The 14994-nt window shown below is 36.8% G+C and overlaps 1 protein-coding gene across 8 annotated transcripts in view; it reads left to right on the forward strand.

Annotated features, from left to right (window-relative positions):
* The window catches only part of ABI2 (abl interactor 2), a 58897-nt gene that overhangs the window by 36329 nt on the left and 7574 nt on the right, over nt 1–14994 (forward strand). For 4 of the 8 annotated variants that reach the window (XM_081938676.1, XM_081938675.1, XM_081938678.1 and 1 more), the window contains 4 exons: nt 10007–10192; nt 11859–12017; nt 13328–13414; nt 14414–14587. In XM_081938676.1, coding sequence (XP_081794802.1) covers nt 10007–10192; nt 11859–12017; nt 13328–13414; nt 14414–14587 — 606 coding nt within the window. The remainder of the gene's footprint in view (nt 1–10006; nt 10193–11858; nt 12018–13327; nt 13415–14413; nt 14588–14994) is intronic. The other 4 variants (XM_081938679.1, XM_081938680.1, XM_081938681.1 and 1 more) reach the window with 1 other exon arrangement.

The raw sequence follows: 14994 nt of genomic DNA on the forward strand, positions 1-14994 counted from the left end.
GAGTCACATGCTTGTGTAAGTGTGAATCCAGTTTAATCAATGATATTTTTTTGCTGAAAAACAGCAAAAGGTGTCATATCCAGTAATCATGTGACTGCGGGACACAGCAAACAGTTGTAAATGCGAATTGGTTGACAAGTGCCTGAATTGTGATCATGTGACTGTAGGGACAAGACGATGGTCATAAGTTCAAATTTAGGTGTTAATTGACTTTGGAAGGCTGTCATTAATTGAAACTATTGTTATGTGAACAGTCATACGTTGAGGATTACCTATTACTTTAAATTACAAAAATCCTTACCGAAATCTCCTGGACCAATGTAGCATTCATGAGAAGAGAAGAGATATTCTCTTATGAATTGAAAACTGACTCAAGATCAGGAACCAAAGATCAAAAATAGATTCATACTGGGGTTCCTAAGCAACTGTTTTGGGATTGCAGCATTTTCTTCGTGTCTAACCAGATGTAACAATGAAGAACAATGTGGCCAACTTTGAGGAAATGGCTTATTTATCTCTGTTTGTTTGTATCCCACTTTATTATTTTTACAAATAACTCAAGGCAACGAACATATCCAACACACCTTTCTCCTATTTCCCCACCACAACAGCCCTATGGGTGAGTTCTTTCTACTTAGAAAAAAAAAGAATAAGAAGAGTCGGGTATAGGTTTGGGGACATGTTGTTGGAGCCATACAGCAGAATCGTGGTTTGTTGCAATCTTACAAAAGCACATTAGTCATACATTTCTAAAATGTCTTTTGGTTTCTTAGCAAAAACAAGTCATGTTATATCACCACCGGAACCATATAGTTTCAAATACAGTTTCTGTATTTTGCCAATCACAATGACAATAAACATGCTTACTCTTAAATTTTTCAAGGCTAAGGTACCAATTTGTTATACAGCTTACAGATTTGTTATAAGGTATATAGAGGTCTATGGAGGCATTTCTAGCTAAATTTTAGAGCATTGCTATGAATTCCGTATTGGGGTCTTTCTGTGATTGGAATCTCATGAATCTGGCCCAATGCCTGTGGAAACTCGTACACAGAGAAACTTTGCTGCTTGAAATAACACTTTTTTTTGGTGGTGATGGTGGTGGGTAGCTGAAGAATGTTGTGCAAGTGAGGCATTCTCACAACCTGAAACATTAGCAGCCCACTGTTGCTCCTTGTGCAGCCCTGAGAGAAGCTGCTATAAACTGAAGCAAAATATCCTCAACACTGATACTCAGTATGACCTAAGCAAAACCCCAGTGCTGTATGGAAGGAGAATGTTTTGGGAGAGTCTTTCCCATGCCAGATACACAGCAAAGATCTCTTGCCCAAACCATAAAAACCTTTTCACTTTTTCCTATTACAGTGTTTTGCCATCCTGTTGGGAGGGAGGATTCAATAGTTTCCCTATTTTGTCTTGTCTGCTTGCAGAAATGGGAAGCATGTGTATAGTTTGGTGATCCAACCTAGTAAATGCTCTTCTTACTTCATTCTCATGTCATTTCCTTTTAGCTAAAAAAATCACTATCAGATTTCTAACTATTTAGCAATCTTGGTAACTTTGTGAGTTTCTACACTGTATCTGTTTCTATATAATCATCTGGTTAGTACAATATTTCTTTGTTATGTTTATTTTGTTCTTTGGTATATTTGTTTTGGTCCAGTTGTGGGATTAAATATGGAACTGCATATCCAAATTTCTAGTACATAAACTTAATGGGCTGACTTATTTTTTTAAAAAAGAGATGTACATAAACTTAATGGGCTGACCTATTTTTTTAAAAAAGAGATGGACTTTCTGTAGTAAAAAGCTATATACTGTATTTTTGGGTGTATAAGACACTCCGAAGTATAAGACACACCTAGCATTTGGAGAAGAAAACAAGGGAAAAAAATCTACTCTGCCTCCAAGCAATTTGCCTCCTTGCAACAAACAGTACAGACAATATACACTGTTTGTAGTGTATTTCTGTGCATTGTGCCTGACCTATAGAAATAGAGAGAAATGTACATTATGCAGTATAGTAATGCCAGAATGTTTTCTTAAATGTAGTTACACTAACTCCTCCCAATTATTTAAATAGATCTACTTCAAACATGACTAAGTCAGGGTCTAATTAGACAACAGGACACTTACTTTTCAGACTATACTTGTACAGAAGCTGTTAAAATTGATGTGGCTTTCTGGAAGTATACGTTACGCTCTGCTATTTAAAAGAATATAACAATAGCACTGGACCTCTTCAGATCAAGCATTTATTTTAAAAAGCTTCTTCATTTTCTTAAGTTGAGTAGAACAACAATAAAACTCTTTAAAAATAAGTCTAATAATTTGAACATTCTATAGGCATTTATAGTTATTGACTTACCTCATTGCAGCAAACAGCCTGATCAGCACAAGAAAAAAAATCTGCCTCCCAGCAATTTGCTTCCGTGCAGCAAACAGCAAGTTTCACTTTCAATTTCAGCAGGGACCTCCCGATCATCAGCTGTTTCAGGCTGCAGGGATTGCCGTAGCCTATTGCCGCCTCCGCAAGCTCCATTTTCCCCATTTGTTGCAAGGAGGTAAATTGCTGGGAGGCAGAAGCCAAGGCATTTTTTACAATTGATTACCTTCATTACTTCATCTTTTTGAATCACCTCATCAATTATAAATCAGTCTACTTCAGATTATCACTAATATAACTGTTGGGCTGTCAGATGGCTGGCTTGTTGTATTATCGTGTTTCCCCCAAAATTAGACTTTATTTTGACCCCAGAAATAAGCGCTTGGCCTTATTTTCAGGGAAGTCTTATTATTTTTTAGGTGCAGGAGGCGGCAAGCGTGGTCACCTCATGGCTACTGCTGTGTTGCAATATTTTCAGGGATGGCTTATTTTAGGGGGAGGGCTTATTTTAGCACATATGCTCAAAAATCCGATTGGGCTTATTAACCGGGGAGGCCTTATTTTCAGGGAAACGGTAGCATTTCCAAAACTTCTATTTTAATGAATTCTCCCTGAGGTCCTTATTGCCCTGCTCCTTCTGTCACTGAGGAAAACTTAAAAATCCTGGTTCTCCCAACATGCCCTGGGCCAGGGTAATTTGTGATCTTATATGTATTTACATATATGTAAATATATTGAATCAGGGAAATACCATAACAATTAAAATAGACACAATACACGTATTCTTTTATAGTACATGTATTGTGTATATTTAATTTTTATGGTATTTCCCTATTTAATGGTTATTTTAATCTTAATTTATTTTAATCTGTTTAATGTTTTATGATGTACTTTTAAATTTTGTCATGTATTGTTTTGAATTGCTCATGCTGAAACGGCCTTATGAATAATAACAGTAATAATAGCAGCAGCAGAAGATCTACAAATAATGAAGTCCTAAGTTTTAATTTTTAAGCACAATATTAATTTATATCTATAAAACGTTAGTAGTTACACTGAAACCTTTCATTCATATCCACATGTATCATGCGAAGTAATGAAGGTGCAGGCTGATTCTAACTCATATAGATAACCCAGTTGTTTTAAATTTGAATTCTCTTCTCTACAGCAACATAACAGAACTAGGAATTCTAACAAGTTATTGCCGTAGTTAGAAATCTCTTGTTTGAATTGTTGGAGCCAGCCTATCAGCTGCACAACAGCTACCAGAATCGAATGCATAGCTAATTGCCTTTTAAAATTCAGAATACAATAATATTGTTTAATGCAGTGGTCTTAATTTGAACTTTCCTGAGGCTGGTGATTGGAGCTGCTGGCTACAAGAGGGGAGTCAGAGAGACAAAGAGGACTAGGTAGTAGCCCTTTAACTCCATTTCATTTGAACTTCCCTGAGGCTGGTGATTGGTGCTGTTTTCTACAAGGGGGGAGTCAGAGAGACAAAGAGGACTAGGGAGTAGCCTGCGCGCCTAATGGCACGCAAATCATATATCTATAAACCAAAATAGCAATAATGCATTCTGGATTAGTGCGCTTGAGATTGTGATTTTATTTTATTTCAAAATGACCAGCTTAGTTCATTGTAATATCTCTTTTGCACCTGTCTTTCGCAGTACTCTTTTCAAATTTGGATACTGTCCCCTTTGTAAACAAATTACTAGTCTACATAGACAGATTACCTATCTAGAATCTCTAATTTGTGCTCTCCAAACATTCAGCCATTCCACACTATGGAGATGCCACACTATCAGCCCCTTCTACTGCAAAGAGCAGTTTGGACGAAGAAAGCCTTGCCACAAAAGTAAAAAAATAACCAAAAAAGCTTCTTCCAACATATTAAAAACAAGAAAAAGGTTAAGGAAACAATTGGTCCATTGGTGGGAGAAAGTGGCAAGAAGGTGACAAGCAGCAGGGAGAAAGCATAACTATTTAACTCATTTTTTGCATCTGTCTTTACACAAAGGTATAAAACAGTCCAACCTATCAAAAACAGCACCACAAAAATCAGATTAGGAACACAAATTGAAACAGGGAAGAAAATGGTAACTGTCTACCCTAGACGAGTTCAAATCACCAGGACTGAACGGATTACACGGAACTGGCAGATGAGATCTCGGAACCACTGAACTATAACTTTAAGAGATCTTGGAGCACTGAGGAACTGCCAGAGGACTGGAAAAGAGCTGATGTGGTTCCCATCTTCAAAAAAGGAAAAAAAATAGATCCAGGAAACTATAGACCTATTAGCCTGACCTCAATACCAGGAAAGATTCTGGAAAAGATAATCAAGCAATGAATTAGCGAACACCTAGAAGTAAACAAAGTAATAGCCAAAAGTCAACATGGGTTTGTCAAAAACAGATCATGCCAGACTAATCTTATTACATTCTTTGATAATGTGACAAAATTAGTGGACCAGAGGAATGCCGTTGATATAGTTTACTTGGACTTCAGTAAGGCATTTGATAAGGTAGATCATAACCTACTACTAGATAAAGTAGAAGAATGTGGGTTGGACAGCATCATCACCAGATGGCTTCGTAACTGGCTGACCAACCGCACTCAACGTGTAGTCCTCAATGGAACTGCATCTACATGGAGGGAAGTATGCAGTGGAGTACCCCAAGGCTCTGTTTTAGGCCCAGTACTCTTCAACATCTTCATCAATGATTTAGATGAGGGAATAAATGGGGAACTCATCAAATTTGCAGATGACACCAAGCTGGCAGGAATAGCCAACACTCCAGAAGACACGGTTAAGATACAGAAGGATCTTGACAAACTTGAACATTGGGCACTATCTAATAAAATGAAATTCAATGGTGAAAAGAGTAAGGTTCTACATTTAGGTGAGAAAAAGGAAATGCAAAGGTACAGTATAGGTGGTACCTTGCTCAATAGTAGTAACTGTGAGAGGGATCTTGGAGTTCTAGTGGACAACCATTTAAATATGAGCCAGCAGTGTGCAGCAGCTGCCAAAAAAGCCAACACAGTTCTGGGCTACATAAACAGAGGGATAGAATCAAGATCACATGAAGTGTTAACACCACTTTATAATGCCTTGGTAAGGCCACACTTGGAATACTGCATTCAGTTTTGTTCGTCACTATGTAGAAAAGATGTGGAGACTCTAGAAAGAGTGCAGAGAAGAGCAACAAAGATGACTAGGGACTGGAGACTAAAACATGAAGAACGATTGCAGTGACTGGGTATGTCTAGTTTAATGAAAAGAAGGACTAGAGGAGACATGATACTAGTGTTCCAATATCTCAGGGGTTGCCACAAAGAAGAGGGAGCCAAACTATTCTCCAAAGCACCTGAGGGTAGAACAAGAAGCAATGGGTGGAAACTAATCAAAGAGAGAAGCAACTTAGAACTGAGGAGAAATTTCCTGACAGTTAGAACAATTAATCAGTGGAACAGCTTGCCTCCAGAAGTTGTGAATGCCCCAACACTGGAAGTGTTTAAGAAGATGGTGGATAGGAGAGGCGGGGCTGAAGTCATGACGATACAGCATGCGATCTCAATGCTCTGAGATCGCAGTTGCACTTTTGCCACTGGGTGGTCCAAATGCACCTAAACCATCCCGCAGAGACGGGGAACAAGAAGAATACATCTTGCTGATCTCAGGGACATCGCAAAGTCCCTGATCGATCCAAGAGAAGGTCTTCAAGCCGATGACAAAAAATCCAGCCATTTGGCTGATGAAGTCGGGGCGGCTCCAAAATGGGAGAAAGTGTTTCCAGCTGGTGAGAAAATTTTATTGTTTTAAGAGTGACTGCCTATAAAAAACTTAAAATAAATTTAAATTGGAGAACAGAAGAAATAAGTGGCGGAATTAAATTTGGAATGGTTTTTGACGGGGTTATCTTTTTTTCAATGCTATCTTTATTTATGTAAGACCTTTAAAACAAACGGACTAAGAATTCTTCTATTTTCTTTTTCCCCCCCATTATTCTCTGTAACCTATGGTCTAAAACTCTCATCTGTCATTACTGTGGATGTTTTTTTAAACTCATTTAAGAATTGGACTTTCTCTTCAACTTGAAATAAAAAAAAGACATTTTTTTTAAAAAGGAAAAAAATTGCGGCATTGTGGCTAACACTGCGGAAGTTAGACTTTGTGTATTGAAACCAAAACACCTTTACTTTTTTCATGGATTATCTCGGCTGGTACCTCAAGGTCTTATTGCTTGTTTACAGAGAGCGATAAGAAGAAACAGATGTTCCTGTGAGGTATTTCTAACCAGAGAGAGGTGATTAAAAGCTACTAAATTAGAATAACAGTGTTTACATAGTTGAAAACAATGGCACTATTACAGCAGGAGAAATTGGCTTTAAGTTTGCAAAAGATATTTTCAGAAATACAGAAATTATCAAATACACGTGAGACGATTGAGAAGAAGTTGGATGATTTAGTCCATTTAACAGCAAAGTATGATGGGGAAGTTGAAGATGTTCATCAAATGGAGAAAGTGGCAGTTAAAATTCAAAAAAATGAAGAGGAAAATGAATATAAAGAAACTAAAACTGCTGATATTTAAGGTGATGAGTTCGTCTCTGAAAATGGAAAGAGTGGAATATTGAAAGAGGAATTAAATGGAGGGGAAACTTACTCCAGATGGCAAGATACAGAAGAAGAAAAAATAAAAGAATTTATGGACCTAAAGAGAGAATTTTTTTCAGCAATAGTTTTGATAACACCCTGACAATTATAGATAAGCTGATTGAGGAAACAGAAGAAGGGCATCAAAATTACAAGAGAGACTGTATAAGCAAAGAGCTGCTAAGCGGAGTCCATACAAAGTTGATTAAAGAGAAGATAAGAGGATTGATACCACAAACAGCAGAAGATATGAGATTGCCTCGTTATTGGAAAGATACAGGTTGATAGATGGAAGAATATAACTGAAAACTAGCTAAACTTAGTGAAATTTAGTGATAATAGATATAGTTAAATAAATAATTGATAATGATAATGTATACTATGTGTAGTGTCATGACAAGTAATAATGGGATATGAATATTGAATGGTACCCATGAAAGGAAGACTAGAAACCATCTTGGATTATATATAAAGATTAATAAATAAATAAATTTAAAAAGAACTAAGTTAGATATAGTTAAGTTTTGAATATTAGAGGGAAAATGTAATGAAGTACGATATAGTTAAATAAAGGAGGAATAATGATAACAAGGTATATATAGGCATGGGTACAACATAAGGAAATTGAATGTAAATTGCAAATAATGATTTGGAAAGAAGGATTAGAAAATTTTGTTATTGAATATTATGGATGTTTAGCTAGAATAAGATAAAAAGATTCAGTGTTATTGGAGGATTTTAGAAATAGTAAATGAAATGCCAGTATGTAGTTATGTATTAAATTTTGGTATATTTTATGATGAAGGACGTTTAAACAATTATAGTCAAATGTAAATGGAGGTATGATGATGGTAACATGTATAAATATCTGAGTTAAAATACTTGAGTTAATATGAATTATTCTTGATGACTGTGTAAGAGATGCACGAAAGCCTTTTGTAACCAACTGATAAACTTTCTACAGTATGCAAAAAAGGAAGATTTTATGTTTTGTGTTTGTTTTGAAAATTTAAAAAAAATATTTTAAAAAAGATGATGTTGGATAGCCATTTGTCTGGAACGGTATAGGTTTCCTGCCTAGGCAGGGGATTGGACTAGAGGACCTCCAAGGTCCCTTCCAACTCTGCTATTGTATTGTATTGTATGGTATTAAGGTTTGATGTTTTTTTTTTAAACTGACTGATAAGCAACAAAATAATTGCAAAGAAAAAAACAAGATAAGTAATGAGTTCTATTATTCTACATGTTCAAAAGACAAAGATTATCTCTACCCATGGAGTAAAATAAATATTGTTATTGAAATATAAAACAATGCATAGCATTTGTAGTACTTTCTTTTGTAGTAAATTCTAATTTTATTAAGTAAATGAAATAGATCTTTCCTTAATTTTGGGTTACTTTAATGTGTGGAGAGATGGCAGTAAAAAGAAAAATTCCATTCCTCAACCCCAAATAATCAGAAGCTTTTCTCTTTGTTGGTAACATGTACCTTGACAGTAAGATTGGGTTTCCCTTCATCTGATCCTTCATCTGATAAAAAGAAAACTGCAGTATTTTCTTATTTCATTCCAATTGAACAGAACATTGAAAAAATGTAAATGTGCTTGTAATTCTCTCTGGGGGTCTGTCCATGTGTAAGACAGAACATCAGCAAAATTGGTATGGGGAGAAGAACTAGTGGAAGTACAATTAAGTACAAAATTGGGCTGGATTTGACTGGAGGCTACCATGAAATACATTCCAGAACATCATGTCTCCCATAGTTGGGCAGTAGCTTAGAATGCTACTGGCTACTCTGTTGTAAGATGTCCTGTCCTGCAGCCTACCTATTGCTGTTCAGTAGCAATTGCAATACCAATAGCACTTAGACTTATGTACCACTTCACAGTGCTCTACAGACCTCTCTAAGTGGTTTTACAGAGTCAGCATATTGTCCCTAACAATTTTGTGTCCTCATTTTACCCACCTTGGAAGGATGGAAGTCTGAGTCAACCTTGTAAATGTAAACATAGATGCCACATGTAGTGAGAGCAGAAAGACATGTATAGAGATGCATCTGTCTGTATGTCTGTCCACCTATCTATCCACCCACATACTGTATATTAGGCTGCTCGACACATACAAAATCAGGCAACATATATGTAGTCATTCTAAACGGACCTTTTTCATGCGCACCCAGGCAATGCACATGCACCCACTCTGATTGGACCTGAGAGACACACAAATAGATGCAATATGAACTTATGAGGAGAAACATACCATGTATCATGTTACTTGGTTACATAGAAAAAAAACCAGGGGCCACCTTTGGAAGTTGAATTCCAAACAACATGGCTTCCCTGTTTTTCCTCCTCCTTCCTTTTCAAACAGGAAAATAATTGCAACCAGAAGAGGGAAGTTATTAGAATTGGTGGGGGTCAAATACCTGCTTTAAAATTTTTATTTTGGGTTTTGGGATGGGCTTTTGTTGAATTTGATTAGGAGTCAAATAGTTAATTTAAAAATTGGCCTGGGACCATAAAGGGTGCTGTAGGTCCAGTTGCCCCCCTCTCAACACCCCCCCTAACATGCAAAAACACATCAAACAACCCCTTTCCCCCAAACACGCACACAAATTCTGGTCCTTCCTTCTCTGAGGCAAAGAGCCACACAATATGGCAAAGAACCACATGGCACTCTTGTTCTATATCAACAACTAAAACAAGACATGGTTTAGGTTTGTGAGGTTTTTACGTATAGAATACATTCCTGCTCCATTTTTTTTTACTTTGGTGTTTGGTTGTATATGTTAATGGGAAACCCCTCAGTGTAAACATTCCTACTCTGTCCATTTTCTTTTTTTTGCTAATTTTTAAAGAATTGACCGAAATCTAACAGCAATGAATCAAAAAGCTTTTCTCCTCCTTGCTAACCTGAACTATTCCTTAATGCTGCCTCTTCCTCCTCTTTCAACATAGCCCCTGCCAGTTCTGCTGGCACTTCTCCTCTTCCTGCTACTTCTGCCTCTGCTTCCGCCCCTCTCACTCCTGCTACTGCCCCATCCTCTGCTACCCCAGATGTTGCTGCTGCTGCAGGGGGTCAGCCCCTTGCTGATGGCTTCACTTCTCCAACTCCCCCTGCTGCCTCTTCCAATCCCTCTTCAGGTGAGTTTCTGCTGCTGATTGATGACAACTGAAAAGTGCAATTTCTGGCTAAAGCTGATCGGATGTTGTGAGCTTTTAGATAGATAGATATATCCATTATTTCTCTTTTTCCTTCTTGAGTGAGGAAAAATGCCTTTTCCCCTAGAACCATATCAGAATGAAGATGATTCATTTTGGAGCTAATGGCTTTTATTTTTCTGATGTTCGGGACAAAATTAGAAATATGGAAACTACAATCATCCAAGATGCGTTTTGCCAGATTAATTCTGTTAATAGCAAACTCTGGAATATGCTCTAGTTCATGCTATTAAATTTATCTACAGTTTCATTTCTTAAATAAATCTTCATATAATACAGCCTGTGGTATCAGCTTGGCTTATTTTATTCCTATATAAGAAGTACATAGGTTTGGAGTGAAAATAAGCCTTCTGTATGTACTAAAGCACAATTAGGCTATGTGAAATTCATATGTTTTAAATTATAGCTCTTAGAAAAACTCATCATATTTGCACATAGAACTTTGGATTTTTTCTTCTTCCATCCAATTGTGTCTGATTCTCGGAGACTGCCTGGACAAATCCCTGACTTTTTCTTGGCAACATTTCAGAAGTGATTTGCATCCTTCCTAGGTTGATCAGCCTAAGAATACCCAGCTGACGTTGTCTAACCCAGGGTCTCCTGGTTTCTAGCCCAGTGTACTACACAAAACTGGCTCTCATTCTGCATTACAGTACTTTATATTTGTTCTGTTGACTGTTCTAACAATTGCTCATTAATTATGATCACATATTTATATTTAAAAAGCTGAAAATAATTAAGATAAAATATCTCACTAGATTTGAGATGGTAATGCTGAACGAACACCAGTAGTTTCAGTTGTTAATATTTTGCCATTAAAATTTTTTTGGGGGGGGGGCATTCTATCAGGAGAATATTCACGATTCCTAGGAGCCACCAGTGATCCTGAGACCACCAGTTCCAGTCCATTGCCCTTGATTTTACCTTGGTCCTGCCTTGGTGACCTCAAGCTGGTCAATAATAAGATTGTGGAAACTATTCAATGGAACATTTAGGCAAAGCATGTTGGCCACAGACTGTTCTGTACTTCTGCGAAAGAGCTGTGCATGCAAATGCATGCAAAAACAATGAGGAAAGTCCAGGCATGAGAAATTCAACATTCTGTAATTAGAGAAACCCATTCATATAGTACTTGAACAGTACCCAACTGATTCACAATGCAATATCTGACATGAGATTCTTCTGCATTCTGACTCTTTATATTTTCACCGAGAAGCACTGTGGCTGAAAGAGTAGAGGATGTAGATATTCAGTTCATATTAACTCATTCACATATGCTGATTATTGATTAACTTGCATGTTATGTATGAATTATATTGAAATGCTGACTTCCAGATTATCCATCAAGTTATCTATTTCTATATTTGGCCAGGTTTTTTCAGATCGAGAGAATCATCTCTAAGAATGTTTTTTTTCTTAAATTTGTTTAATATACTCTCATCCACATAGGATTTTTTTCCATTAGAGAACTTGACGGAAACATATGTGTTTTTAAACACTTAATTTGAATTGCCATGCCTAAGTTGAATTACTTCATCTAAAAATGCATTGCTCAAGGTTTTATATTTTTTCTAACCTGTCAAAATAGGTCATCCTGTTCAGTTCTATAGCATGAACAGACCTGCTACTCGGCACACACCTCCAACAATAGGGGGCTCTTTGCCATATAGGCGCCCTCCATCCATCACTTCACAGAACAGCCTTCAAAACCAGGTCAACGGAGGACCGTTTTATAGCCAGAATCCAGGTAAGATAGGCCCCTGCATAATTCCCAGTTCTGATCCATTATAGAAGAGAAGAATACTAACCAGAAGTAGCTGAATATGTTTAGCAAGAACCTTCTATATATCATAGCACATAACTAAGTCCTGACTTTAATTTTTTTAGTATGTTTGTTTATACTAACGAATTGGTAATGAAAAAATCAAATCCAAGAATACCTAGTTCACTCGCTTTTAAGTGTCTTTTGACACAGTCCATAATGGCATTTTCATAATGCCTCTATAATGCCTTTGAATACAAAGGTTCCGTACATTACAGCTGTGATGCCACAGTGGCTGTAATGCAGCATTGCAGGCTAATTCTGCTGACTGCTAGCAGTTTAATCCTCATGGTTGATTCTGCCTTTGATCCCTCTGAAGTCAATAAAATAAGGGCCCAGATTGTTGGGGGCAATATGCTGATGCTTAGAGAGGGGTCTAAAGCACTGTGAAGCAGTATATGTCTTAAGTGCTATTGATATATATGCACAAGTACCTACATGTTATGTTCAGATACCTATATTCCCCCTTCCCCAAAACTTGCATGTACTTTTTAAAAATGTGAAGTAAATTGCTTAGGTTTGGACACTTTTTCTTCTGCAAAAACTCTTATTTTCTTACTATTCAATATATTTGATAGAATACTTTGTAAAATAAACTGTTGGAAGATAAATTTGTTATTCCTTTGTTGGGATATCATGGAACGTACCCAATAATGTATAATAATAGTCATGTAATCCCAATTCAGTTTATCTAATTGGAATAAAAAATTATTTAAAGTTGTTGCTTCCATTGATTGTAAACTTACAAAAATCTAAGTATTTTAATAAATGCAATTCAGGACTTAGCCACATAGTCACACTCTTTAAATGCAGTTAAATCAGCCCTAAATTAATTTTGATTAAGTAGAAATGGATCAACAGTCGATATTTATATCAAATTGATAAATATGGAAGAATAAATTTTCTCTTAGCAGCATTAATAGTGTAGCAATATTTCTATTTGCCACAATAATATTGTATGACTTTTTATTAGCTATAATAAAATAAGTATGATTTGAATGAGGCTGTTTCAGGAATATTATTTTTTTGATATTGTAAATGTTTCCCAGAATCTTAAAATCTTAAAAAACCTGGTTATCCATTTTCAAAGTTCTGCATAACTAATATTATCTAGTTTTTAATTATCCAGTCACTCCATTGCATTTAGTAAGATGCCACATTGTCTATCCAGTTATTTCATGTCTCTATACTATATTTCTGATTGGAGTCTATTTCTTTGTATTTCTTCACTGCAGTGTCTCTTGCACCACCTCCTCCCTCCATCCTACAAGTAACTCCTCAGTTACCATTAATGGGATTTGTGGCCAGAGTTCAAGAAAACAGTAAGTTTGCCTTTTTATTGATCTGTGACTTAAGAAAAGATCTCAGGGGTTGCCACAAAGAAGAGGGAGTCAAACTATTCTCCAAGGCACCTGAGGGTAGAACAAGAAGCAATGGGTGGAAACTAATCAAGGAGAGAAGCAACTTAGAACTGAGGAGAAACTTCTTGACAGTTAGAACAATTAATCAGTGGAACAGCTTGCCTCCAGAAGTTGTGAATGCCCCAACACTGGAAGTCTTTAAGAAGATGTTGGATAGCCATTTGTCTGGAACGGTATAGGGTTTCCTGCCTAGGCAGGGGGTTGGACTAGAAGACCTCCAAGGTCCCTTCCAACTCTGCTATTATATTGTATTGTATTGTCTTTCCGTTTTTGTTTCTTACCTTAATATACCTGTATACAGTAGCTTGACTGATCTCTGGGTAATAGGCAATTTTGTGCAGCCATATCACTGTTCACTTATGATCTGTTAGAGATTCCATGTTTAGATGTGTTGATCAGATTTATCTGGTAAATTCTGTCCCAATTTCAGGCAGCAGCCAAGACATAGTCTTTTTTACCTCTAAAAATAGGGTAATTGCCTTTCTCCCCTAGCCTGTGTTACAGCAAGCCATCTTCTACCTTTCAGATATTGCTTATCAGGTGTGAAAGACCAGGTCCACACCTGAAGGTCCAGTTAAATTGATTTATTGCTAAAATGCCTGTTTGTGCACAGGAATCTTTTCATCCAACAATTAGCACATGCTTGGAGTTAGATAAGGGTCAACCGAATTGGGGGTGGTGGGGAGGTTGGACTTGGTTCGCTTGTAGCTACGTAGAGATCCTAGGACCTAGATCATCTCTCTTTTAACTCTAAATGAAGAAACATTTGAAGCATAATCTCTAACATTATTTACAAAACTTGTCTATGTTTCCACTTTGGGTTTCATCTGTAACATTTATTACATTGCTATTTATATAAACATCTAAGTGAGGAAACTTGAATATTTTTCATTTTTTTAGTTTCAGACACACCTCCCCCTCCACCCCCAGTAGACGAAGCTGTTTTTGATGAATCTCCACCGCCACCCCCTCCTCCAGAGGATTATGAAGAAGAAGAAGCAGCTGTGGTGGAATACAGCGATCCTTATGCTGAAGAGGATCCACCATGGGCACCAAGGACCTATTTGGAGAAAGGTTAGTTGCTTGGAGTTGTAGGAGGGGCTGGAAGTTTGTCTCCCTCATTGGGTCTGAATTCAGTGATTTCCCAAAATGTGACTTAACAATGTGATGATGAAATAAAATTGTTATTAGCCATCTCCAACTCCTTTTAAACAAAATGTAACCGGCTCCTTTTCCCAAAAACATCCAGATATGAATGTAATTCAGAAATTTAATTTTATGCATTCAGTTTTTTAAAATGCTTCCCTATGTCATTTACTAATAACTGTGATTGTATTCCATTTCATCTGTGTGTCATGTGCAGTCTTTGACCTACATCAGCAATTAGAACCAGGCTTTCCATCATCAAGCAATGCAGTAATAAAGCAGGACTGCATCTTTTAGTGATGCAGTCCGTATAATCCTGGTTGCCACTGTTAATT

Source organism: Natrix helvetica, assembly GCF_964273705.1.
Source record: "Natrix helvetica genome assembly, chromosome: 1".
Classification (NCBI taxonomy): domain Eukaryota; kingdom Metazoa; phylum Chordata; class Lepidosauria; order Squamata; family Natricidae; genus Natrix; species Natrix helvetica.